Source organism: Parasteatoda tepidariorum, chromosome 11 (genome assembly GCF_982258835.1).
Source record: "Parasteatoda tepidariorum strain Cologne lab strain chromosome 11, Ptep-v5.0, whole genome shotgun sequence".
NCBI lineage: Eukaryota > Metazoa > Arthropoda > Arachnida > Araneae > Theridiidae > Parasteatoda > Parasteatoda tepidariorum.
In genome coordinates, this window is record NC_141765.1 from 19,332,804 (window position 1) to 19,358,313 (window position 25,510).

The 25,510-nt window shown below is 27.4% G+C and overlaps 1 protein-coding gene across 10 annotated transcripts in view; it reads left to right on the forward strand.

Annotated features, from left to right (window-relative positions):
- The window catches only part of LOC107451019 (uncharacterized), a 227,555-nt gene that overhangs the window by 98,424 nt on the left and 103,621 nt on the right, over positions 1-25,510 (forward strand). For 5 of the 10 annotated variants that reach the window (XM_016066980.4, XM_071187638.2, XM_016066976.4 and 2 more), the window contains 4 exons: positions 5,461-5,638; positions 5,897-5,969; positions 8,920-9,030; positions 9,788-9,935. In XM_016066980.4, the coding sequence (XP_015922466.3) occupies positions 5,461-5,638; positions 5,897-5,969; positions 8,920-9,030; positions 9,788-9,935 (510 nt within the window). Of the gene's footprint in view, positions 1-5,460; positions 5,639-5,896; positions 5,970-8,919; positions 9,031-9,787; positions 9,936-12,843; positions 12,978-15,030; positions 15,195-25,510 lie in introns of those variants that run through there. The other 5 variants (XM_071187637.2, XM_016066977.4, XM_071187636.2 and 2 more) reach the window with 3 other exon arrangements.

A 25,510-nucleotide genomic window follows, 5' to 3' on the forward strand; every position in this document is an offset into this window, starting at 1 on the left:
TTATAATGCAGTTCCTGTAAACCAGAAAAATAGGAGAGAGGTAACTTAATGTTTAACGTAATATTTACGGAGAGTTTAGATCTTTTTATTTGCAGTGGATGTCTCTGACGTTTCGATAAATCTAACCTCATACATATGTGCTGCATGTCTGGTGTTCTTAATTATCATGAAATTGATATTTTTGCTGAGGAATTGAACCGAGAAAAAAGTATGTTCAAAACTAACTGAATATGGTAAAATTTACCGTAATTCTCGCTCAATGAGAACCCCAAAAAACATTACCAAAGTGCTTTGGTAATGATTTTGATAAAGTTAACTATAAAATAATTTTTTTCATAAAACGTGTTAAAATTTCGTAAATGTAGATACCTTAAAGCAGAGGTGTCTGTAAGCAGCGGCATTCAGCTGAGGGTTTCAAAAGTTCCAAGATTTTGGATTTTTTTTAACTAATAATTATATTTATATCCAATCAATAATCTATGAGTTAATTAATATTTCTCTTGTTTAAATGAACTTATTTATGTAAAATGCTAAAGAAAACCAAGCAAAAAGTTTTTAAAGAAATATTACTATCATATCGATTAAATTAAGAAAAGAAAGTGCATCTGTAAAAAATTCATTAAGTATTTCTCATCGAGTTTTTCAATTCAAAATAAAGTAACTTAAGTCAGAGATAAAGAATTACCTTTCTCTGATAACTATTGAACGCTTATAAAATTTTTTTAAACCATAATTTAGCTTAGTTGATTCCTTTTTTGTATGTGTAAACACCAGGAACAAATTCATAAAATTAAATATTTTATTTTTCACATAAAAAGTTTCAAATTAATTAGTATTTTTATTGTTTTTGGTTAGTATATTCACAACTGCTAATGAACTTTTCTTTATTATACCGGGGTTCCGGCAGTGGAAGCTCGATTCTTTAGGGTTCTGTAAGCGGAAAAAATTGCGAACTGCTGCCTTAGAGCATGGCATAAAAACCATTTATTTGGTTAAATTTACTTTTCAGTTTTGTGTTTTTACTAATTGTGCTGTAATAAAAACTATAATTTTGAAAACCAGAATTTTAGGTTAACCGTTACCATAGGAATGGAAACAGATACCATATGAATTGTTTAAATTCCGTTTATTTTGCTTTTTTTTTAACTAGAATTAATGGGGGTTTTTCGTGCATACGCAAAAAGTAAAATTAACACTAGGGGTCCCAAATTTTGGACCACTCTCCTGACCAAACTATGGGGACCATATTTCCCAGATTGGGGCTACTCCCTATATTTTGGGGGTCAAAAATCCGAATCTGTCGAAAAAAAGGTATGTTTATTCAGAGAAAAAACGTTTTGTGTCTGATTTCGAAACTTAAAATATTGTCTGCACTAATTGATTAGCATATTTATATCACCCCTTCGAACCATTAAGATTGAGTGCTTAGAACATGAAGATCCGATCATTAGATCAAAAGTTATTAAGGGTGGTCCGTTTTTTACTTTGCGCTCTGTACAACAAGGACATATCAAAATTTTACACTTCAACTTAGAAACAATTTTGTGCTAAGAAATTTAAAAACGTTTCCCTGTTACTCGATCATATTAATTTTAGCAACAAAGATCTTATTAATTTTAGCAGTTTTGCAACAAGCATCGAAATAAACAAGGTTACCATAAAGATACTAGAACCAAATATTTGATGTCTCTAAGCCATTATATTTCCTTTTAAACCCATTAATCACTGCAACCCAACAAATATTAAAATTAATTATTTTAAAAGCACGTACTTAATTAAAATCATGTTTTCAATACTTATTCTGAAATATACATAAATTAATTTGAAAAACAGCCAGCTGAGAATAAAATCAAATGTATTTTATACTTAAAAAAGCAGGTTAAGATCCATTAAATTGATATTTTTCCTCTAGACCTACTAAACTCTTGTGTATTTTATTGAAGACTCAATACATAATGAAGTTACTTTTTAATTATGTTAGCAAGATTTTTCAAAAGACTAGATAAAATAGAAAAATAGATTTTCCTAAGCGAGAAATTTAACGGTGTCACATCTTTTGTTTTTGTAACTGCTTTTAGACCTTATTATTGTTTACTTCTGCTGTCTCTAATGATTCGATTAATACCACTTCACATTATGAACTTTGCTAGTCTTTTGTTTATTATTTATATGAGTTAAGAGTTTTCACCAAGGAATCGAGATTGCTTTGAACAAGTTTTCATTTTTCCATTATGCGTAGGATTTGTTTCGTATATTTATTTCTCTAAAGGTTTAATTTATTAGCACTTTTTTGCGAAACTTAGTTTAAAACATATGTCATTTGTAAAACAATTGTTTAAATTTGTTTTTATTTATTAGATCCCATTGTTCTATTTTTAATTTGTTTATGACATTTATAAAATATACGTTGTTAAAAATATTTTATGCGGAATTATGGGGGAGTATGAAAATATTTTTTAAATTGAAAACATTGTTGGAGAGTTTCAAATATTTTTTTGAAGAAGGGAAGATAAATATTTATTCCAGCAAACTTTCTAATTTTAAAGCATAAATGAGTAATTATAATCATAAAAATATTGAAATCAAATGAAGTTTGATTGGATTAGCATGATCAGAATTTATTTTCAGTTAAAGAAATAAGATGGGTCAGTCATAGAAATAGAAATAAGATAATAATTTGTATCTATATATTTGAGTATCTATATATTATAATTAGTATCTATAGATTTGATTATCTATATATTATAATTAGAATCTACATATTGATCTCTGAATTTGTATCTATATATTTAAATAATTCTTTTACAACAATATCATAAAATAAAAATTTGACGAGAAATACAGATTGTGAAGTTGGTTAATGACTAGATGAGACGAGTTGTATTTTTATTTTAGAATTTCTGGAAAATTCTGTAACAGCAAAGATTTTTTTTTCTTTTGAGTAATACAGCTTTTCAACACTTTTGACGTAAACTCTGACAGGAAAAGGAAAACGAAATCCTATTGTTCAGGAAATAGCTCTATTTTTTTATTTGTAACAGCAGAACTTTAAAAGGATTTTTTTTTTCCGATGGAACAATCAAACAACCAAATCTCACTTTAGAATACTCAGTATATATTCTTCTTCACTTTATTCACGGTTATATCGTGTTCTCTAAATTGTTGACAAAAAAATTAAGCTTTGAAATACAATGAAGCTGAGTTTTTGGTGTACATGTACTATAAATTAATTTTGAGAATAAAAGGAAGATGCAGAACTATCAGTAATTCTTAAAACAAAAAAAATTGAGTTGCTGTGTAAATTTTCATCGAAATAAAGGGAAGAGTATTAAACATATAAGATTTAATAATATAAGATTGTATGAAATTTAATTGCCCTTTTCTTTTTAAACGTATATTTTGTTTCTCAAAATATCAAACTTTTTATTTTTCTTAATTCCTTAAGCACTTAAATACAATAAAACAAAAGCAAAAAACGCACTTAATGTTTAATTTTTTTTATTATCTCTAATTTTACAATTAGTTCAGAACAGTGAATTTTATTAAATATAAATATGCTTAAAATTTCCTTTAAGAGTTTGATATTTTATGTTTGATACTCCGAAAGAATATGTGATACGCTGTTTTAATTTCTTGACCATGTTGAATCTTCATATCGTTTAATTTTGTATCTAATCATAAGACATTGAATCATAAAACATTGAATCATATCATCCGGCAAATTAATCTTTTTTAAGCTAACGTACGCAATACTATTCCTCCATTTGATTGAAAATGCAGTGAAACTTAAAATCTTACTAAGATTTCCTCAAATTTGCTTTGCATTATAAGTCTCTAAGTCTGTTATGTTTGGTTTTGACCTTTTTTATACCTAGTGCCTCTCGACTGATTATTAATACCTTCTATTCTAATCTGTCTTTCTTTACCTTTATAAAATAAATGTTGTTTACTATTAAATATTATTTGAATTTTTAAAGAAATAAATTTATGATAAATTAACATAAATGTTTTTTATTAAAAAATAAGGACAAGAATATTTTAATTCAAGAACATAAATTAAGATTAAAATTTAGAAGGAAAAGAAATCATGTAGAAAATTACATTTTTAGAAACCTAAGGTTATTCGGGGCTTCCATTACACAAAGCAAAAACTAACAAATAAGAAATATTAGCAATTATTTTCGTATGTATAAGAAACAAAATAACTAAATTAAGTACAAAGCAGGCTTATAGAATAATTTATTTTTTGAAAAATTTACTTGTCGTTGCAATCATTCAAAACCAAAACTAATAACCAATCCTTTATTTATTTTTTTTTCAATTTAACTCTCTTTAAACTACAAATCAATTATGTTTATGCCTCAAATCGATTATTTTCTATCCAAAACAGCTACTTTTTATAGTTGAATGAACTATTCAGTTATGAAAATTTGAGGAGAAACATAAATCACTTTACGTCTAATGGGAAACTGCCTGTTAGGGATTCCGTTCATAACAACGTTTGGAATGCTGAGAGGGAGGGAATGACGATCGACGTCATGATCTGTGTCATCACTTACCCTGTCTATTCGTTTTTCCAGAGGTGTCATCTATCGTGAGCGATAAAAAATACTAGATTTTTCTGTGTTAAGCAGCTCTGTGGTTTCGCCATCTATGCGTGGATGCGTGCTTATCATCCCAATAGTCCAGGATCAAGTAGAACACTTGTAACTCCTCCGGTGTTGAAGGAATGGAGGAAATATTGTGGCGTCAAATTTGGGATTCGAACCCATATTCAGCCTGTAATGAGATTGAAATATTTGACAAACTATAACTTTATGCTAAAGTATGTACTTAGCTGCATGAATGACAAATCAGACCTTTCGGCTGAAATATATACTTAACTGTAAGGAAGTAAGAGGCTTCGTTAGGTATTCACCATACATTTATTACTAGATAATTATTAAGCATCCACTGTTGCGTTAGGTATCTGATGATGAAAAATTAAAATATGAATCCTTATCAATTTTCTTAGTTTGATTCTCACTGGCTGTGAGTCCAGTTGGTGCAGATAAAATTATGGTTGTTTAACCGTATTAGGTGAAAACAATCGATAAGTGACTTTTCTCCCAGTTAACAGCTTGAATACCACCTTTTTATGGTTATTTGACTGCTTTGGTTGAATATGGTAAAATAACTGTTACATGAATTCTTATTGCAATTTTTCCGTGAAACGTGGACGGATCTGATTTATTTTAACACCTTATTAAGGTTAACATACATTCTGAAATATTACGGTACTAAGTACCGATATTATGTTTTAATATTAAACTGATTTTTCTGAGAGTGTATCTTTCTTCAAAAGTTTACCTTAAATGCTTTGAATTATTCCTTTTTGGTCTTAAAATGTTTCTCATAAACAATGTAATGTTTCTCATAAATAATTTAGCATGTAAAATAATTAAAACATGTTTTTTACAGCCTTAAGTCGATTGAAAGGACGTAAGAGGCTGTGGTTTGTCTTAGATGAAGGAAGGTGTCGTTTATTGTACTACAAAAGTGAGATTGATGCGCGTTCCAAGGATCCTCTAGGAGCTATTGAGATTCGAGGTTCCGCTATTTCTCTAGCACTAGAGGAGGATAATCAATTCGTAGTGCAGTAAGTAAAATTTTCAATATTCTTTTTACAAATAAAATTATCATTTATCAAAATAATTCTATCTTATAATTAAGCATGACTTACTGTTATGGCATATGTTTTGAATTAAATGTTTAAAAGAGGTGCAATTTTGGTGAATTTTATTAAGATTTATATTTAAAGTGGAGCATCGCATTTTCAAAAATGTTGCATCATAAGGTTTTAATTAGAATGTTCAATTAGCATAGATTGAAGTGTACAAAATAGTTGTTTTTTCAGTTCCAATGGAAGAGAACATGCTCTTGTTGCGGAAGATCATGAATCCATGATGTTATGGATTCTTGCGTTGCAAGTAAGTTTCTCACTTTTTTTCTTACGTTTGAATTTTATTGTATGATTAAAGCTCTGTAGATTCAGTCACTAGTTAGTTCTAAGTTAGACACTTTAAGAGCAAAATTCTTCAGCTAATAAATAAATTAAGTTTCAGTTAATAAAAAAACCATCACCTTTTAAGAGTTTATGTTACAGCTTACAATACAGAAAAAAGTGAATTTTTCATTTTTGAACAAGATTTTGTTATGCATTTAACATATTCTATCTAATCATAATAAGCTTAAAAGTAGTTAAATAATATTTTTAATATATAGTGTTACATACTTCTCGTAATCAAGAATGAATGTTTGTTATTTTTTATAACTGTCGTTGATTAGGCGATCCAATTCTTGGCTTACGACAACTGATGTTCAATTTCACTGCCTTGTTATTTTGAACCCAATCCAGAAGATTAGGGAAGGAACTCCTGGATCAGGTATTGGGAGAAATTTGCCTTCGTGGTGGACTTTTTGATTGAATAACCCACATTTGTATTACATGGAGAGAAAAATCACGCAAAACCTCCTGTGGTTAGCCTAACGGCAAGGGGACTCTAACCCATGATCCGTCTACCACTGAGAATATTTCACGTCAACACTGTGGTCGGTGCAAGCCGGATGCGAAATTCGTATCAACCAGACATCGCTGGGATTCGAACCCGGTTTGCCTCATTAGAAGGCGAACGCTCTATCCCCAGACAGGATTCGGAATTGGTTTGTAACACATGCACACTGGGGTCCACTGGACTCCCTACGGCGCAAAAAATTGCAAGTAGTGGCAAATATTTCTTAAGATTTAATCTGCTTTTTTTTAAAACCTGAAAATTTTAATATTTTTTGAAAAAAAAAAGCATTTTTTACACATTATTTAAAAGAGAGAAAATAAGTTCATCTAAGAAATTTTGATAGGTTTGAATTTGTCTTTAAAAGCTAAAACGCATATTTGAATATTATACAGGTTTTTTTTTTGCTTATTAAAACTGTTATTTATGCTATAATTCTGAGCATTAATTGCATATGATACTTCTAAACCAATTTCTAGATAAGATTAAATTAAAAATAATAATTGTCTAAATACAATTTCGTGGAAAGAAACGTTTTTACGTTATTTTCTATTTCATAACATGCTGGATCTTAATTGATCCTGGTTCCTGAACATTTTTTAATTTTTATGGACACTGAATAATGGCCCTTTTATTATGGACACTGAAAAGAGTCCAAATAGGGTCACTGAAATAAATCAGCTGTTAAATCAAAACCAGCTTCTAATTCAAAACCAACACTCAAGCCTCAATCCATGAGAAAAGTAATAACAACTGTTGCAGCTCAACCGTCCCGCAGTGGTCTATACAGTTCAATAGAGTACTTGTATTGTGTACTGTATCATTAAGAAAAACAGTTAGACGCGATATGCTGCAATAAGTACCATATTTGGGTGATTGAATACAGATTTGGTCATAGAAGAAAGGAAAGCAATAATACTATTTCTTGTCTATCTTGTATATAGAATATGAATCAGATTCAATTCTAAATAGATAGCACAACAGACTGAAATAGAGTTAAATTACCCTCATTAAAATTTTACGTTCATTCAAGGACTTGTTTACATAATTTTAAAAAGGAACCCCAACTAGATTCAAGGGTTTCCAGCATAGGCACTGTCCATTATTGCAACTATTATTACAAATATCAGAAGTTCAATCTCAATTTTTTTCCTGTTATCCTCATACCTATAAAAGTTCATCGGCCAATTTTCAAATTCGTATCTGCAGAATAAAAATTAGAGTAATGAAAATGCTTATATTTGGGTCACTTACTTATGAAAAGTAATAGCAGGATAATAATAGGAAATAGCAAATTCTCCATAGCTGATTTTAAGACTTAATTACTATATGTTAACATATTGCAACAGCTAAAGTAACTCAAATAAAATGAAAGTATACTAAATCCAGTAAAAATTGATCTATTTTGTTTCTTATAACTACTTCATAGAACAGAACAGAGCACGAAATTTCTATAAATCTAAAATAGGTGGTGTTGAATATCAACATCCTATACAGGTTCTATCCTTCATAGAAATTCAGATTAAAAGCATTACATGGAAGTAAAGAGTGCAAAGTATTCTATGCATGCACTTTTCTATCAAAATGTGTAAAATTTTCAAATAATTTAACTATATCTAAAGAAAAATCAGTGATACATCAAAATTAATCAATTAGAGATACTACTTCGAAATATCTCGACACACGATTTTTAACTTTGCATTGAAATGAATAATTCAATTAAAAAATAATTTTATTACTTTTATAATAAATTATAATAAAAACGAAAACCTGTTTTTTACTTCTATTAGTTGCTATTCATCTCGAATCAAAGACCTCATTCGAATATAGAAGAATACTTAATCAATAATATATACTTGGTCCTATTCTTAAATCCTCTCAAAATTCAAAAAACTCATCTAAAATTTATCAAACTTTTGTTTTAGCCTATAAATATTTTCATTCCTAAATTATTTTTATATTTATTTTTTTATTTACTGGGTTTTTTTGGATAAAAAAAATGCATGAAAAAATGTTTCTTTCTATTTTTTATAGATTTTAGAATTTTTATTAAATTACTTTTTCTTAATTTTAAAAATACATACTAAGTTGTTTCCTACATACAGCATTAAAATAATTTTCACCCAATATAAAACTAAATGTTATCATTTAATTTGATATATAAAGATATTAATCTACTTTCCTAGACAACTTAAGCCTATTTCTTGGAATGTCTATTAAAAATAACTCAATAAATCTTTTACCCCGGTACTCATAACTTGTCAAATTGTGTTTCTCTGAGAAAAGTTGATGTGATCAATCGGCTTAGTTAAAAGTTTTTCCAGCAACCAGACCGTACCTTGAAGAAATATTTATCTACTTGTTTTAGGCTAGACAAGATAAAGAAATAGTTGAACCTTCTATGGAAGCAAATGGACCATCCAGGAAAAAGAAATTGCAACAAACATCTTCAGGCGATGCTCAGCCGAATTTACAACAAGTTTGTGCAATATTTTTTCTTAACTTAATAACTTAATTATTTTAATCTTGCATTTACTCATAAATTTCATTAATAAGTAGATTTTACAACTGAAATAACTTCATTGAAAATATTTCCGGCAGTAGCCGGGATAAGAAACTGAATAAATTTAATGTATTCTGAAATGTGATGTAGATTTCTAATAAAGAAGTTAGTGTATTTGAGAGTAAGTTAGACGCATATATAGCATCAATGGTTCAAACATTAGCTCTAACAGATTCCTAACAATCGAATGTTTAGTAAACCTAAGAAATTCTCTGATTTTGAATCCAAGTAAGTATCTTAGTACCTTTCCAACTTAAGTAATTCCCTGATTTTTACTTTTAATTGTCCAAACAACACACCACTAAAATCCTAATTCTAGTCAAATAAATGCACAATTTACACTTTCTTTTCTCCCAAGAAAGGTGAAATTATGTGTACAATAACTGCTACGAGGCTGTTTTCAAAAAGTTCATTGACAAATTTTAAATTGGTCTAGTTTGAAAGCTTTGCTTCCTATCATTTTTATATATTTTAATAAAAACATAGTAAGAGTATAGAAAATACAGAAATACTTGTTTTTTAATTGTTTTGAATGATTGCTTGTAGCATAAATTTGTTTTTTGTTTAATTATCAAAGATAAATATACTTAAGTAACGTTTAATCTTACAAATATGTTTCAAATGAATACATAGATGTTTTTCATGAAGCAACAATGCATTTAATTGCTTTTAGCAGGTTGCAGCTTCTGTTAAAAGCAAAGTGCTTCAAAGAACCCACTCCCTTCAGCTGAATTCTGAAAAAAGACATGATGCTTTGAAACGAATGCATAGCCTGTGGGCAACAACAAGCAAAGAGCCAGATATAATTCAAAATGGAAAAGGTAATTAATGTCGTTGTATCAAAAATGTTAAAAGAAATACCTGATAAAAAGAAATAATTTCATGGCATTTACCAACTTTGAATAACCTGAAGTCGTATTTTTTACCGGTAACGTGGGAAAAAAATAAGTGGTGAAAAAAACAGTCGAACACTTTATTATTTCCCCTTTTTTTTAATTTAAAAGAAGTACTTTTCTGAGTTTTCGGTCACTTTTGCCATATTAAAATTATGCAATTACCCGCTTCAAAGAATGACTAATTATAAGATTACCGGCTTCAAAAATTGAGTAATGTCGGAATAACTCGCTTTAATGATTGTTTTTAAATGCAAGAAAAGTAATAGCATAGAAATAGCTAAATTGCTATAAAATAACATATAGCAATATGGCTCCTCCAAGACCCTTAAGTACTTAATATCTCAACCATCAATTCCAATTTATAATATTATTCAACTGCTTAATTACTGAGCTTTAAATTTTTTCATTAACTTCGTATTATTTTATTTTAAATTTTAAACTACATTTTCGTAGTTAAAATGTAATTTATAAGGTCCTGATTCTTATATCATCATAATTTATTTTACTTAATTACTGGTGGAGTCAATCAGCTACCCTTAATTTTAAGGTATCTGATTCCTAAATCAAACCAAGAAGTCATACAATCCTTAAAATGTTCACACTTTTTAAGAATGTAAATTTTCAAAGTCTGCTCATCAAGTCATTTGTTTTTACATGTATAGTATATTTTAATAAAAACTTACCTAAATAATTACGAAACAAAAATTTTTAAAGTATTATTTGCTAAACATCAAAGACAACTTTACGAATATATAAACCATCTTAGCGTTTTTAATACTAATTAAAAATTATTAATAAGAATAATTTCCAGCGATTAAGCATTAAAACGCTAAATTCTCTAATTGCTATCAGAAGATCAAAACCTTTTCTATACATTGTTTAACCAAGCAAATACACGAAATCATTTTTCAAGTATTTATTCACGTGCTTATCCTTTTGTCTACTTTTTTCAGTTAAAATCATATACAAATGCTTGTTTTTCTGTGATGTGCTCTTAATTGCCTGATATTGTATTTCGTATAAAAAATGCCAAACAAAACAGATCACTGCATTTCTAGTACAGGAAAGAGATTACAATAAGATATTTATTTTCATTTTCGCTGTTTTTGTATGATGAACATTAAATACAGGAATATTTATTTATTAAACTCAATCATATTAGTTTGCTATAAAAACCAGCTTGATAAACGTTCACATAAAAGTGAGAATCTAACTTAATCGAAATTTTCAAACATCGTAAATACATTCTTTCATTCTAGCATGCACTTGACACGTATACATTTTATTTTAGTTATTACCAAATCGAAATAGAAATTTCTGTTGTGTAATACGTAAACATATACGTTGTCGACAACAGGAAAATGTATGTTGTGTGATCAGTAAACTGCAGTTGAAGCTATTTTGCTTCAATATATCGTTCCTTTAATGCTTTAATAAAACAGTTTCACTAGAACAAAATATTCTATACGAAACTATAACTTGTTTATTGGAGAGTATACTTTAAAACTACAAAGTGTTCTGTAATGACTGCCCATAAGATATATATATTCTTTAATCGTTGTCAAAAATGAAGCTAAGGAAGTATTCCCAATACTTTTCACAAATCAATGTTTTCGAGGGAGAAACAATATTCATCTCAGTTTTTCCCTTCAATTAAAAAATTTCAATTCCGTCTTTCTCGTTAGCGATTGATAGGGTTCCGATAGACTTTATGTTTTATCCCCGTTTAAATATTAATTTAAGATACCTAATGTGTTTACTTCCTTGTATCATTTTTGACAAGAATTCTAGAAATACATTTAAAAGCTGATCATTACTAAAAACCTTGCAGATGAGTTTTCTAAATTTTATCAACATTTTTTTATAATGCTCTACAGATGCGATTAGAATTAATACAGATATCATTCCCAGCACTTTTAGACACAGAGAAAAAAATTCTGGTAAAATTACCATGGTAATGACATTTGCATGGTAATGACAATGCATGGTAATGACATTCCTAATGATAAAAACAAAATATATGGTATTTAAACCATTCATTTGGCAATTTTTCCTTTCATATAGTAAAATTTAACGGAAATTCTGATTTTCAAAATTATAATTCATATCACCCCACATTTAGTAAAAAATACAAAACTGAAAAGTAAACTTATTCGAATTAATGTTATGCCATGCTCTGAAGTTTCTTAATGAAATTACCAAATTTAATCCCATTTACCAAATTCTTTGATACCTGACTAATTTTATCACATATTTTCAAGCCATATTTTATTATTAACTTTACCGAATCATTAACAAAACACTTCGCTAAAAATTACCAAGCTTTTTGGTTTTTCCATAGAGCCAGAAACACGGCAAATTTTATCGTTTTCTGATAATTTTGACGTTACTTTTTTCTCTCAGTGTAAGTTTGAAGGGACAACAGACATTTTCACACTCATGAAAGGTACACATTTTTTATATGCAAGGGATATGTATTGTACATTCAAAATACTTATGTATGCAAGATTTTCTTTTAGTTTACTTTTAGCTGCTTCCATTTAAAACAAATTAAATAAAATAATAATGAAAATTATTCTTAACTAAGTTTTAAGACAATTGCATGATTTGATAATTTAAGTAATTAAATCACTACTTTTTTTTCCTTATGTAAAAAATTTCCCTTGTAAGATTTTTATATAATAGGCTATAAGAGAAAAGCAAAATCTATAAAAAATTCTTTATCAAATAAAAAAATGATCTTATCAATTTGTAATCATGTCCTGTTATTTTGACAGTCAGCTTCCAGCTGTATACTAAAAAAAAATTAACTTTTAGTCACATATGAATGTTAGTGATTCGTGAATTGTGTGCGTGATCCATTTACCTTTCAATGACGTCAATCAAATAAACGAAAACTACCACGTTGAACATGTATTTTCAAGCGCGCGTGTTTTCCTCGGTGATTCTTGATATAACACTTTTTCAGTAAGTATCCATATTTTTTAATCTGACATTTCGCTTACTATAAACTAAGAATTTTATGTCACAAATGTAGTATGCATATGTCATTGTACTTAATATGTTTATCGAAATAACTTGGATTGGTTTTGTTAGTTAAGTTCTCCATCATTAACATAAGAATAAACATTGTTTATCATTATTATTCATCTTCCAATTTACCATCAGCAAATTAAATGGATAGCTCACTAATTATTTTTCAATTATTTTTCGATTTCACATTTTTTTAAGTATGATGAGTTATCCTAAAATCGAATTTTTCTTTTTTAAATCTTTTTAAAGATTATAATGTATTAAAGAATGCGCTTGTTAAAATTATTTTAAGAAAATCTTATTTTTGGAATCAATCTTATTTTTAAATATACAATTTTTTTCATGATATTATGAATTTTCCATCTCATGTAGTTTTAGTTTGAATTAATCGAATTCAACAATCTAATTTTTTTTAAATTGTTTACTTTTTAAAACATTTTTACTTTTCAAAACGTTTTTATTTTCAAACATCTGTCATTTTTGCAATTTTTCAAAATTAAAAAGAATATCTTGTGTTAAATGAGATTTTTTTTATTTTATAAATTTTTCATAAGTAAGATCCCATGTTTTATCATCTGCTGGAAGATGATACACCTCATAGCGTCATTAAACTTAAAATACTTTTACAGAAAAATTCAGAAATATACTTCAAATATTATTATAAAATCGTATCTAAAGACTACATATTTATTTTATAATTTCATAACCGGCGCTGAATAGCTGACCTAATTTTGAGTTAAGACTTTCAATGTACAAGAAATTTTAAACCCAACCCACAAGAGGAGGAAACTCCTAGATCAAGCAATGGCTCACAGTAGCCTTCGTGGAGAACTTTTTGATGGAACTAACCCACACTCGCGATACATGGAGAGAAAAACTACGAATTCCTCTCATGGTTAGCCCAATGGCAAAGGGATAATTTACTTAATATATTAAAAATAACATATTAAAAAATTATTCAATAATATATCAAAAACTAATAAATATTAAAAAATATATTTTAATATTTTATAACAGTCGATGAACAGCAAACCCAATATTGAGTTTACGACTGTCAGTGTTAAACTCCATAGCTTTGTAATTTTGAGCTTAATCCAGAAGACAAGGGAACTCTTGGATATAGTATTGGTGGAAATTTGTCTTCGTGAAGGACTTTTTGATAGAACTCACATGCATTTGCGTTACATCGAAAGGAAAGCCATAAAAACTTCCAATGGTTAGCCTGAGGGCAGGGAAATCTAACCCCTGATCTATCTACCACTGAGGATACTTTTCCTCAACACTATTGTCATTGTGGAATTCATATCGACCAGCTATAACTGGGATTCGAACCCAGGTCACATTATTGGGATGCGAGCACTTTATCCCCAAAGCCATCACAGCTCTATTACAATATTTTTAAAAAAAATATTAAATATTTCAAAGGTCTTTTAGATAATATTGCCCCGTTTAAGCTTGATTTATAATTTTTAAACGTTGTATTTACTCGTAAAAAATATAGCAACCCATGTATTGATTTAAGTAGTTAAAACTTGTTAAAACCCTTAACAATTCTTAAATTTGAAAAACCTGGATCCAATGTTATCCTAAACCATAATTTAAACAATTCAACGTAAAAATTAACGTAAAACCAATATTTTTATACTTGGTTTGACAGTAGGTAGCTGTAGAAGCCACGAAATTTCCTGCAAATTTAATTACAGACATTATGCATTTTACTAAGGATAAAGGTAAGTAAAACTTTCTCAGGTAATCTTGTTTAGAAAATAAATACAATTTATTTTAATCTCCATGACTCAGAATTCGTGGTCCTAAACTTTATTATGTTAAAAACTTGTAAGCTCAAAAAAGTCACTTTCGAAATGACTTTTAGTTATGACATCATAGCAGGTGTATAGGCTGATACTTTCGCATCACAGTAAAATGCTTGACAGAGTTGTTTATGTCTCAAAATTGGTTGTTTGCATCGAAATGTTCAAATGTTTTGAACACGTAACAAACATTTTTCAGAAGTATAATATCATTTTTAACTGAAAGTAGTATTAGTGCGGTTCATTATTTTTCGCGTTTTGCTCTTATATAATTAGTTTTCCCTGAAGTTGCTTTTATTTAAACTTTATATAATGAGTAAAAGGAATGAGTTTAATCAAGGTAAGGACGTGAAATAAAATTTTTGAATCTTTTAAATTTTTATTTGATTTTTTTTAAATATTTAATGTCTTGCTTAATCATAATGACAGTTTTAAAAGTTTGCTGACTCTAAAAGCTTTTAAATAAAAATAAAGCTTTAAACTATAAACTTCGATACAAAGGCAAGTTGCATAAGATCATGTTATATCGCTAATGGACATAAAATTCCTGAAAATACGATCCAAACTTGGATGTTCTTATAAATATTATATAATTTAGGAAAATGTTCTTTAAATATTCTTGGATGTTCTTATAAATATTATATGGTTAAGTTTTTAACTGCATATTCAACAAGTAGTATGCACTGAGAAAAAATTATGGTCTAAACTACATAAATATAGTAAATTTACCATTATTCTGGCTCTATGGGAACCCCAAAGAGCTCGGTATATTTTACCGCAATACCCTGGAAATGATTTAGTAAAATTAACAATAATGTATGGTTTTTTATATGGGATAAAATTGATAAGTGTGGTAATTTTATCCTGATACCATAGAGTATGAAAAGAAACATATATTCTTTAAAATTTACTTTTCCGTTCTAATTTAATTTTCTATTAAATTTACTTTTCAGTTTTTTTTTCGGTTAAATTTACTTTTCAATTTCAAATTTTTTAGCTAAGTGTGTAGAAATAACTATAACATTGAAAAGTCGAATTTCCGGTAAAACGTTATCTTATGAACGGAAAAATTACCTGATGCTTGGTTTAAATGCCGTGTATTTAGGTTTTAGTAACCAGAATAATGTTTTTTTTTACCGGAAATATAATTACCATACAGCGCGGTAATTTTACAGAAATTGTTTTCTTCGTGTGCATAACAGTATGTTAGACACGCTAAAAATTCACTTAAATAATAGAAATTTTACTTGAGAAATTTTGTTAATGTTTCTAAGCTATCATCAGGACAAATTCTCTCTCAATGCATGTTTTCTAACTATTACGATAAATAAAATGGCGTGATAATGTTTTTAAAAGACAAAAACCATTGATAAAATTTACAAAGTTGTTATATTAAATAAACTCAAGTATATCAACTATTATAAAGAAATATATTTGTAAATGAAAATTTTTTAAACATTGGATAAAATTATTGAATAGATAAACGGAGTTTTTTAAATTACAAAATATTATTTAAAAAGAAAAACTCTTGAAAGTTTTTTCATGTGTGGTGTAAATATCATATTTCGTATAATATATTTCATATATGAAATATCATATGTCATATTTCTGACATATTCATTAAAAAATATGTTTATTTAATTTTAATGTGAAGTTTACTTGAAACAAATAACAATAATGAATCCTTCTTTCATATTATACCACCTTCATATTACATTCTTGTAATAACGTTGTGATTTTTAAGAGGTAAATTTGTGTTGAAAATGCTTAATAACTTAGCCTGATTTGTCGATTTTATAACAATAATAAATTAAAACACTCCAAATTGCGTAATGTAAGCTTTTTCGTTCTTTTCGATTTATATTTTCACCTTAGTTAATTAATTTGCAGAGGCAACAAAGAACAAAGAATTTATTCATTTGCGCGTATTTTAGAGTTATTTACATATATTGAATTTTTTATATCTTTTTAAAAAAATATTAGATGAAGTCTCTTTAAAATTTCAAGATATTACATTTTTTAAATCATACACAAAGAAAACAATTCTGGTAAAATAACTGTGCTGCATGGTAATGATATTTCTGGTTTAAAAAAAGCATCTAAATTCATGTTAATGAAACTAAAATATACGGTATAAAACATGTTGGGAATTTTTTTCCGTTCATGTAGTAAAGGTTTACCGGAAATTCTGGTTTTCAAAATTATAGTACTTTTTACCACATACTTAATAAAATATACAAAACTGAAAAATATATTTAACTAAATAAATGGTTTATATGCCATGCTCTTAAGCACCACGATAAAGTTACCAAATATTACCAAATTTATCAAATTTTATACCATACTGTAAAACTATATTTTATTGTTAATTTTATCATCATTTCCAAAATGTTTTGCTAAAAAGCACAGAGCTTCTTGCTATTCCCATAGAGCCAGAAACACGGTAAATTTTACTACTTTCTTTTATTTTTAACTATGCCTCTTTTCTCAGTATAGAATAACTTCATAACTTTGAAAAAAATGTATTCATGAATTAGCAGTAAAATTGCATCAACCATATATCAAAGTATTCCCCTGTAAATGTACATTATAAATACACTCTATATTTTATGTCAGCTATCATTTTGTTTTGCTGTCTAATAACAGGTTCAACAACCAAATATTTTAACATCATTTGAACTTTTGAACAATAATTCTTAATATCAATTTTTTTTACTTAAATATACCTACAATTTTCCCCCAAATTTTAACCCTTGTTTTTATTATTATTAATTCCTTTTTGAATAAGTAAAATTCTTATTAACTCTATTAAACATCTTATTATTAATTCTATGAAACATTATTAATTCTATTAAACATCTTCAATTAGAAGATTCAGTCATGAGGCTGTGTATTGAGTTATTTCCATTCAATTCCAAAAATATATGTTATGGTAGTATAAGCAAGCACTACATTCCCATTTTATGGACAAAAATGGCTTTAGAAACTTGGGCAACTTATAAAATAATAATATGAAGCATTTTATTAACAAATGTTGCCTGAGCTCTCAAACATGATGAGAAAATTTGCAAAATAAGGAAATTTTTAAAGTATTACATAAAGATTATTCATAAACAAATAAAAGAACATATAAATCCCAATAACATCTCTACTATTATTTATAAGTGAGTCATCCAGATTCAAAACTGCTGACACAACTTGTAAAAAAATTTGTCAAATATATTATCTTATCAATTTTTTTTATCAACTTCAATATAAGCATGTAATCATTTTCATTTCCATTAGCTTAACATTTCACTTTTTATATGTAATATCCAACTTTGTAAAAGGATTTAGTTAACATGCGTTATAATACGAATTTTCGTAACAATTTCTCCTGTTCCACTGATTTTTCTAAAATGTAGTTATCAGGGCTTGCATCTGGTTTACCTGTATTCATGGAGATTTGAAAACAACTGTAGTTGAAATGCAACAAGTGAAATTTTTATATCAACTTACTTACAAACTAAATAAAGATATTTTTTCATTTGTTATAGTTACTATGCATATATATTTTATTTTAATGATATTTACCTAATTATTTTTTTCTTAAGCTATACTTAAAACTAACATTTATCCCATTTTTTTTATAGAAAATGTACATATATATAGTTTTTTCATGTCTATACGAAACTTTCATTGCCTAGAAAGCTAATTCAATTTTGTTTGAATCTGAGTATATTCTCTTTGTCACAGAAATCAAATCTTCATTTCTATTAGTTCCAATTCCATTCCCACGAGTAGTTAAATCAATACAAGTTTTCTTTCAACAAAACATTTAATTTTTTAAAAAAGATTCCTTATCTCATATACCATATTCTTTGTTCGAAAAGACGCAATTGTTCTTTTGAACATTGTTCGAAAGAAAGCTAGTTAATTATTTTTTCAACATTTTCGATAGAAACCACCTTATTGGATATTTATTATGCATGACTTATCTAACTCAAATTATTTGTTGCAGAAAGATTTTTTGGAAGGTATATATTTTAATGTTATTTCAATACTAATCATTTTTACTGTCATATTTTCTTTCTTAAATGTTCATATACATAATGTACATATATATCTAAAATTTATTTATTCAAAAAATTTGACGTAGAAATATGAATGTTTTTGAGGATAAAATTATTATACTTTTCAGCGAAACATAAAATTTCTGAAAAACAATAAATTAATACAAACAATAAAATCGAAAACAAAGTCGTCACAAAATTAAGTATTTTTTTCCAATCTATTTTCTCAAAGCTAAAAAAGATTGTTAATTCCATCATTTTAAATAATAAAAAGCAAAGGTACTTATAATACGAAAAAAGCTAGAATTTGCTATTGTAACTTTAGCCAAACAAAGCCAATAAGAGAAAATCGCTTTTCCTTGAATTTGAAACATTTCAAGAGAATGATGCCAATTTTCTTTTCAGAGCACGCTATTATTCAGCCTATTCGCTGTTAAATATGAAATATTTAAGTTGTTGGGGAAAAAATATCTACATTAAAAGTTTCCCATAGTTTTTTTAATAACTCGATTTAGATGAACACGAAATAAGTGTAGATAAACACTTTATAACCATAAAAATATATTTTACAAATTTTAAATCAAGCTCAACATTCGTTAAAATTTGTTTTCGTAAAAGAGATTGAATTCTTCGAAATTTAATGCAAAAAAATTTCTTTTTCCGAAAAAAGCGGGCACATTTAGAATAAGAATTTAAAATTCTTGAAAAATGAGATCATTATTTTTGGTAAAGGTTCACCATTATTTGACGTATATGAGAGTTTCGTTTGCTTTTTTAAAATATTTATTATTTGATAACTTGTTTTGTGAAAAATTGTTTACTTATTTCTCCCGCCGAATTCATTTTAAATATATAATTTTTAGATAATAAGAATTATTATTTTTCTGTATATTATTTCTCACTTAAGGTTTACTAATTCAAGAAGTCATTAGTTTGAATTTGCGTAAAAAAGAATTGCATCTGAGATGTAGTCGATATCGAAATGATTTCTAATTCGCTATGATTGATAAAATTTTAATTTGTTCTTTAACAAATTCTAAATTCTGTAAGAGAATATTTTTTCAAAATTTCATTAAAAAATAAAACTTTGCTTAATAAATGAATTTATCAAAATATACCATACATTTTGAAAATTGCTTTATTCTCTTAATTTATTATTTAACTGATATTTTTCAACAATTGAAAAATAAAAGGTGGATTTTGTTTCCATATTTCAATAAAAAGGTGAATATGTATTTTATCTGAACTTCTCATGGAGTGACTGAATCTAAATAATTGTTTGAGCTGACATAAAATATAAAAGTGATGCAGCTTGAATAAAAAAAAAAAAATAAATAAAAATGATTCAAAATATTTAAAGTACCATTTCTAGCAGTTTTGCGCAATTAAGTTTTTTATCGATAAATTAGACAGTTTTTTAAAATTAAAAATAACTCATGCTGAATACAATTACAATATAACACTTTTACTTAATAATAGTCATATATAAATCAATATTCAAGGCATATTAATCATTCTGATGCAGTAGAAATGGCATTTTTTAGATATTTTTCAGCTGAATGAAAAGTAAATTTATGAACGAAAACCTATACAGTGTATAACAAAATAATAAAACCACTGTGATTTTTGTGATTTTTATTACAATTAAAACATATTTTCCAAAATTAAATTAAGTTAATGAATATGAATAAAAAACATAATATATCCATATAATTTTTCAGAGATATATTTAAATATGAATATTTTTTCTACAATTTCAGAATTTTCCCCCTGGAATATCTGTTACAAAATTTGAAGACCACCAGTTAAAACGAAATTTTTTACAAAACTAAAAAAAAGTTCATTCACCATTTTTCTGGATAGCTTCGACTCAATCTAGTTTTCAAGCTAAAATTTAGGAATTTTGCGTCTTCAATCCATGATACAGGTTGTATACAGATTCATACTGATGGTTATTGGCAAACACTTGTCTAGCTAAATAGCTCCACAAGTTTTCTGTATTTCTTTTTTTATTTTATAATCGTCGTTGCAGCCTACCCAATTTTTGGGTTTACGACTACTAACTACTATGTTCAACTCCATATCTTTGCAACTTTGATTCCAATACAGAAGACCTTCTGGATCCCCCAGAGGTATTGATTTGTTATGGGAAGAAAGAGGACTTTATGACCCGGCAGATTTAACGTGCATCAGTCACCACTTACTACACGGGGAGTCTTCGGCAGGCAGGGATCGAATTCACGATCTTTTCGACATGAGCCCAGTGCCCTACCAGCCAGGCTACCCCGGCCTAAGTTTTCTGTATGATTAACATCAGGACTACTACTTGGTCAGTTTAGGTGGTCATGTTTTTTTCATTAAACGAATTTTTAGTTAAATAGGACGCATTGACGCATTGTCTTCCTTAAATTTACAGTCTGACCCTCCTAGAAAGTAAGATATGGATCAAAAGGTATAAGGTGTTTATAAAGTAGCTGATAACAACTAGAGCCCATTTTTTCAGAGCTTCACCGATGGTCGAGTTTGCCATTATATAAAAAAGTTCCAAATCAGTCCGTGTACCGAGCTACCATCCATCTGCCAATCAAAGAAATCACGAGGTTCTGTTCGCAAATCATGCTAGTAGTAATTATTATCATCCTGGCCCTCCAAATTGAACTTCTTTTCATCGGAAAAAAATTACATTTTTCCATATAGCATCCCAAGTCATGATTTATTTTGACTTTTGCAATCTCTCTTCCTTATGATGATTAAACAGTCTTGGTTTTCTTTTTAGTTTTGAAAAGATAACATTTGAATTGATCTCTAAGTGCGCCAGACTACTGTATGGGAGATCTTTATACTTGTTTGTTGAGTTATTTTGTGAATAGACAAGTTCTGTTTCGTTGCGAATTTATCTATTTTCCCGAGCTGATAATTTATGGTTCCTACTAGATTTTTTTATATTTTCCATAAGAACCTCTTTTGGTTTAAATACGGGTGTCATAACCAGGGGGTCCGGACCCCTCCCCAATACTTGGGAAATTATGAACCATTATTTTGAGAAAATATTATCTATATCTTTTACTCTTTATCTATATCTTTTACTTTTCTTCTCTCCCTTTTTTTTTTACCTAGTGCAACTTATTACATTATTATTAAAAGAAAATTAATTAAAAATAAAATACACAAAAAATGCATGGCATTAAAAAATAAATCAAGTGTTTATAGAACTACAAGAATTGTCACTGTTACCCTTTCCTTCAATAAGCAATAAAACACTCTTAGCTCAATTATTTTTCTCCGTGCGCTTAACTGATTAAGATTGATTTTAAAGCGTCGCTTAACTTTCAACAGACCCACGAAGAGTTATTTGATACCTCAAAAATAGCCCTCAGTTTACGTTCTGGGAAAATGTCCTTTGCATTTTGAAATAGTCTTTATCGTATTTCTGGTATCCTATGTCATCTTTTAAAAATGTCGGATATCGACTGAGTCATCACTTTGTTGGCTATGTATTCATATATTGGTTTAAACAGTCAATTATCTAGAATTTCTAGGAAAAAAGATGTATTTACCTTTTAGGAAATTGAGTAGGGAGAGACTCTTGTTGGATGATATTTTCTATTTTTGGTGATTTTGCCAAGAGACTTTCTCTGACATTCTAAATATTCTCTTACAAAGCCATCATTTAAATTAGCTATCAGCCTAGTGTTATTCTTCTATTTTAAGAAAATGCATAGTGGAGAGTTAAGAATTTTAAACATTTTGATATTACTATGAAGTATATATATATATATATATATATATATATATATATATATATATATATATATATATATATATATATATATATATATATATATATATATATATATATATATATATATATATAACAGAAGTTGTTAAAGAATAAAACATTTTTTTGTCGCAATGTTGTTATCATACACTATTCTGAGGTTTCTACCTATATACTATAGAAATTTGACTAATTGATTTTTCTTTTTTGTATACTTCTATAATTTTAAAAAAATAGTATTTCTATTAAAAAGTAATTTAGTTACATGCTAGACTAGAAGGCCTAGCTCTCGATGCACTTTTTAGGCATAAATATATTTCTTCAATTAAAGTAGTTTACAAACTTACGACTCACCACAACTCAACTTTTCATAGATATTAATGTAATAAATGTATTTACAGTTTATATCGCTCTATTGATTAACATTTTGAATTACATCTTAACATTGCACAGCTACATTTGCATTAACCGAAAAAACACTCCAAACCAGTTCAAAATTATTATTTATCTACTAGTTGAATACCATTTCTTCGCACAGAGTAGGAAGTAGAAGAGTAAATAACTAATTGAACAGCTAGTATATACCGAAACAATAAAGTTAAAATAATCCCTTTTTTTTTTCCTTTTTTTTATTATCATTTGTTTTCCTTTCCGATGAATTTATGTTTTTTAATTAAAGGAAACATATTTTTTTAAGAATCTCAATTGAACAAAATAAAGATTAATAATAAATACATGCTGCTATAACTCAAAAAATTGGGTTGGTTGTTCAGTGATGGTTTTCAATTCCGTTTATCTTAATAGTCATTCTTAAGATTTTCATATAGTCTTTTTTCCCGTTCTTAAATAGTAAATTGCAGCCCCTAATTTGTATATTTTTTTAACTTAATTCTTGACAAAAAAGATGATCCTAAAATTATATATGTAAGGACGAAGACCACGGAACACTCTGCATTGTATCAAGATGTTTCCGTTTTCATAATTATGTATTGAATGTTAGTAAAAGATATTGACTTGATTGTTAAATATAATTATTTTATGTAGGATGCCATGTTTTTGTTATACAATAACACTAACATATAACATTATGACATAATGAGCTATGAGCAGCAGTTTTAGAACGCTTGATTAACTTACATTCTTCACTTCTGACTTTTCAAAGCTTTTGAAAAAATCAAATATTTCGAACTTCTAACTCAGACAATTCTTTTCCGTGAAGCATTGTGAAAGCGAATAAATTAAATTTTAATTTTATTCATAATATTACCATTTGAGCTTCCTACGATGCAAAGTTATACTTTACATACGATTTTCAAAGAAGAAATAAAAAAGCGTTTGAAAACTCAAACAATTTTGAAAAAAGAAATAAGGTGGTCTTATACTTATTTGATTTAAAAAAATCATTTGCTGTGTAAAACTGACTAAATTTTTTCTTACTTTTTTATTTATTTGATAAAATATATTATATTTCAGTTGCTTCACCATTTTAAAATTATTGATTTTATTTAGTATACCATACAAATGTGTGATATTTGGGGTTGTCTTATAATTTTGTGACGCACTGTACTACAATCACTATAGCATAACTATCTATTACCATCGTAGTATAACCATCTATTATAAAATAAATAAAAGTCTAGCAATATGAGTCAGTAGTTCTTACTACTGAAAACTACTAAGGCAATAAAAGGCAAAAAATGGCTTGTGATTAAATTTTAAATCAGAAGGAAAAAAATTATCAAATCTTTACTCAAATACCACGCCAATATATACAATCATAAAACTATAATAATAAAAATCAGTATTTGTTTATTATCTGCTACGAGATATTAGTGGAAGCAAAATGGTTTAAATATTTAAATTCTTAAAAGCAATTTTGATTATTTTGGTATAGGGTATCCAACTATGATAAAATTTTCCTTAGTTTGCAAGTGTATAAATATTTGTATTGCATCTTTAACGGATAGAAAATTAGAAATGTGGATTGGGCAACTAAATTAATAGGAAAATACATAGACGAGTTCTAGCAAAGTTTTCCAGAAGTTACGCATGTCAATAAGTAATCCAAGCTGGTTTTACATTTTATTTTCATCAACACGCATACTTTTTATTTTTTCATGAGATAAATTTAAAGGATTGGTCATGTTTCTTATGATTAAATTTTTGGTAATTACTGCTATTTATGTCAACAAAATCTGTATTGCTTCTTCATTTCACAAGATTATAAACTATGCCAAAGAAAACTATTCTATATTTGCCTAAACATAAAAGTATAAACAATGCTTAAAAGTTAGTTTAGTACTAGTCACTACTAGTTAGAAAATAATTTACTTGTGGCTTTTGCTTGCGCAAAAAGCTTTTTATTGTTATTATTATTATTATTATTTACATAAAGAATTCAAAATTTCTACCATGGTTTAATTTGAATGAACTTTGCACATTACATTTTGCACATTTTTGAATGAGTAGGCTCAGAAAATTTTAAGTACAAGATAACCAATTTTATTCCATTTTCAGTAACTAACTAAAAAATCTTTTTATTTTCCTACGGAAAAGTTTCATAACATTAAATTAAACTATATTTTATTTATAATTTAATTTCTATACATCAACATTTTAATAGCCTGTTTTTTTACTTTTATAAAGCTTTTTGGCAATTTTATGTTGTTAATTTTAGCAAAAATATAAATCAAAACAAATTAAGAAAATCGAATGAAATTTTTTTCAAATTTTATGATTTTTTTTATTTTGATAAATTGTGTCAATTGAGAAAAACTGAATTGAATAAAATATACGAAAAAGCATACAAACAAGTATGGTGTTTTA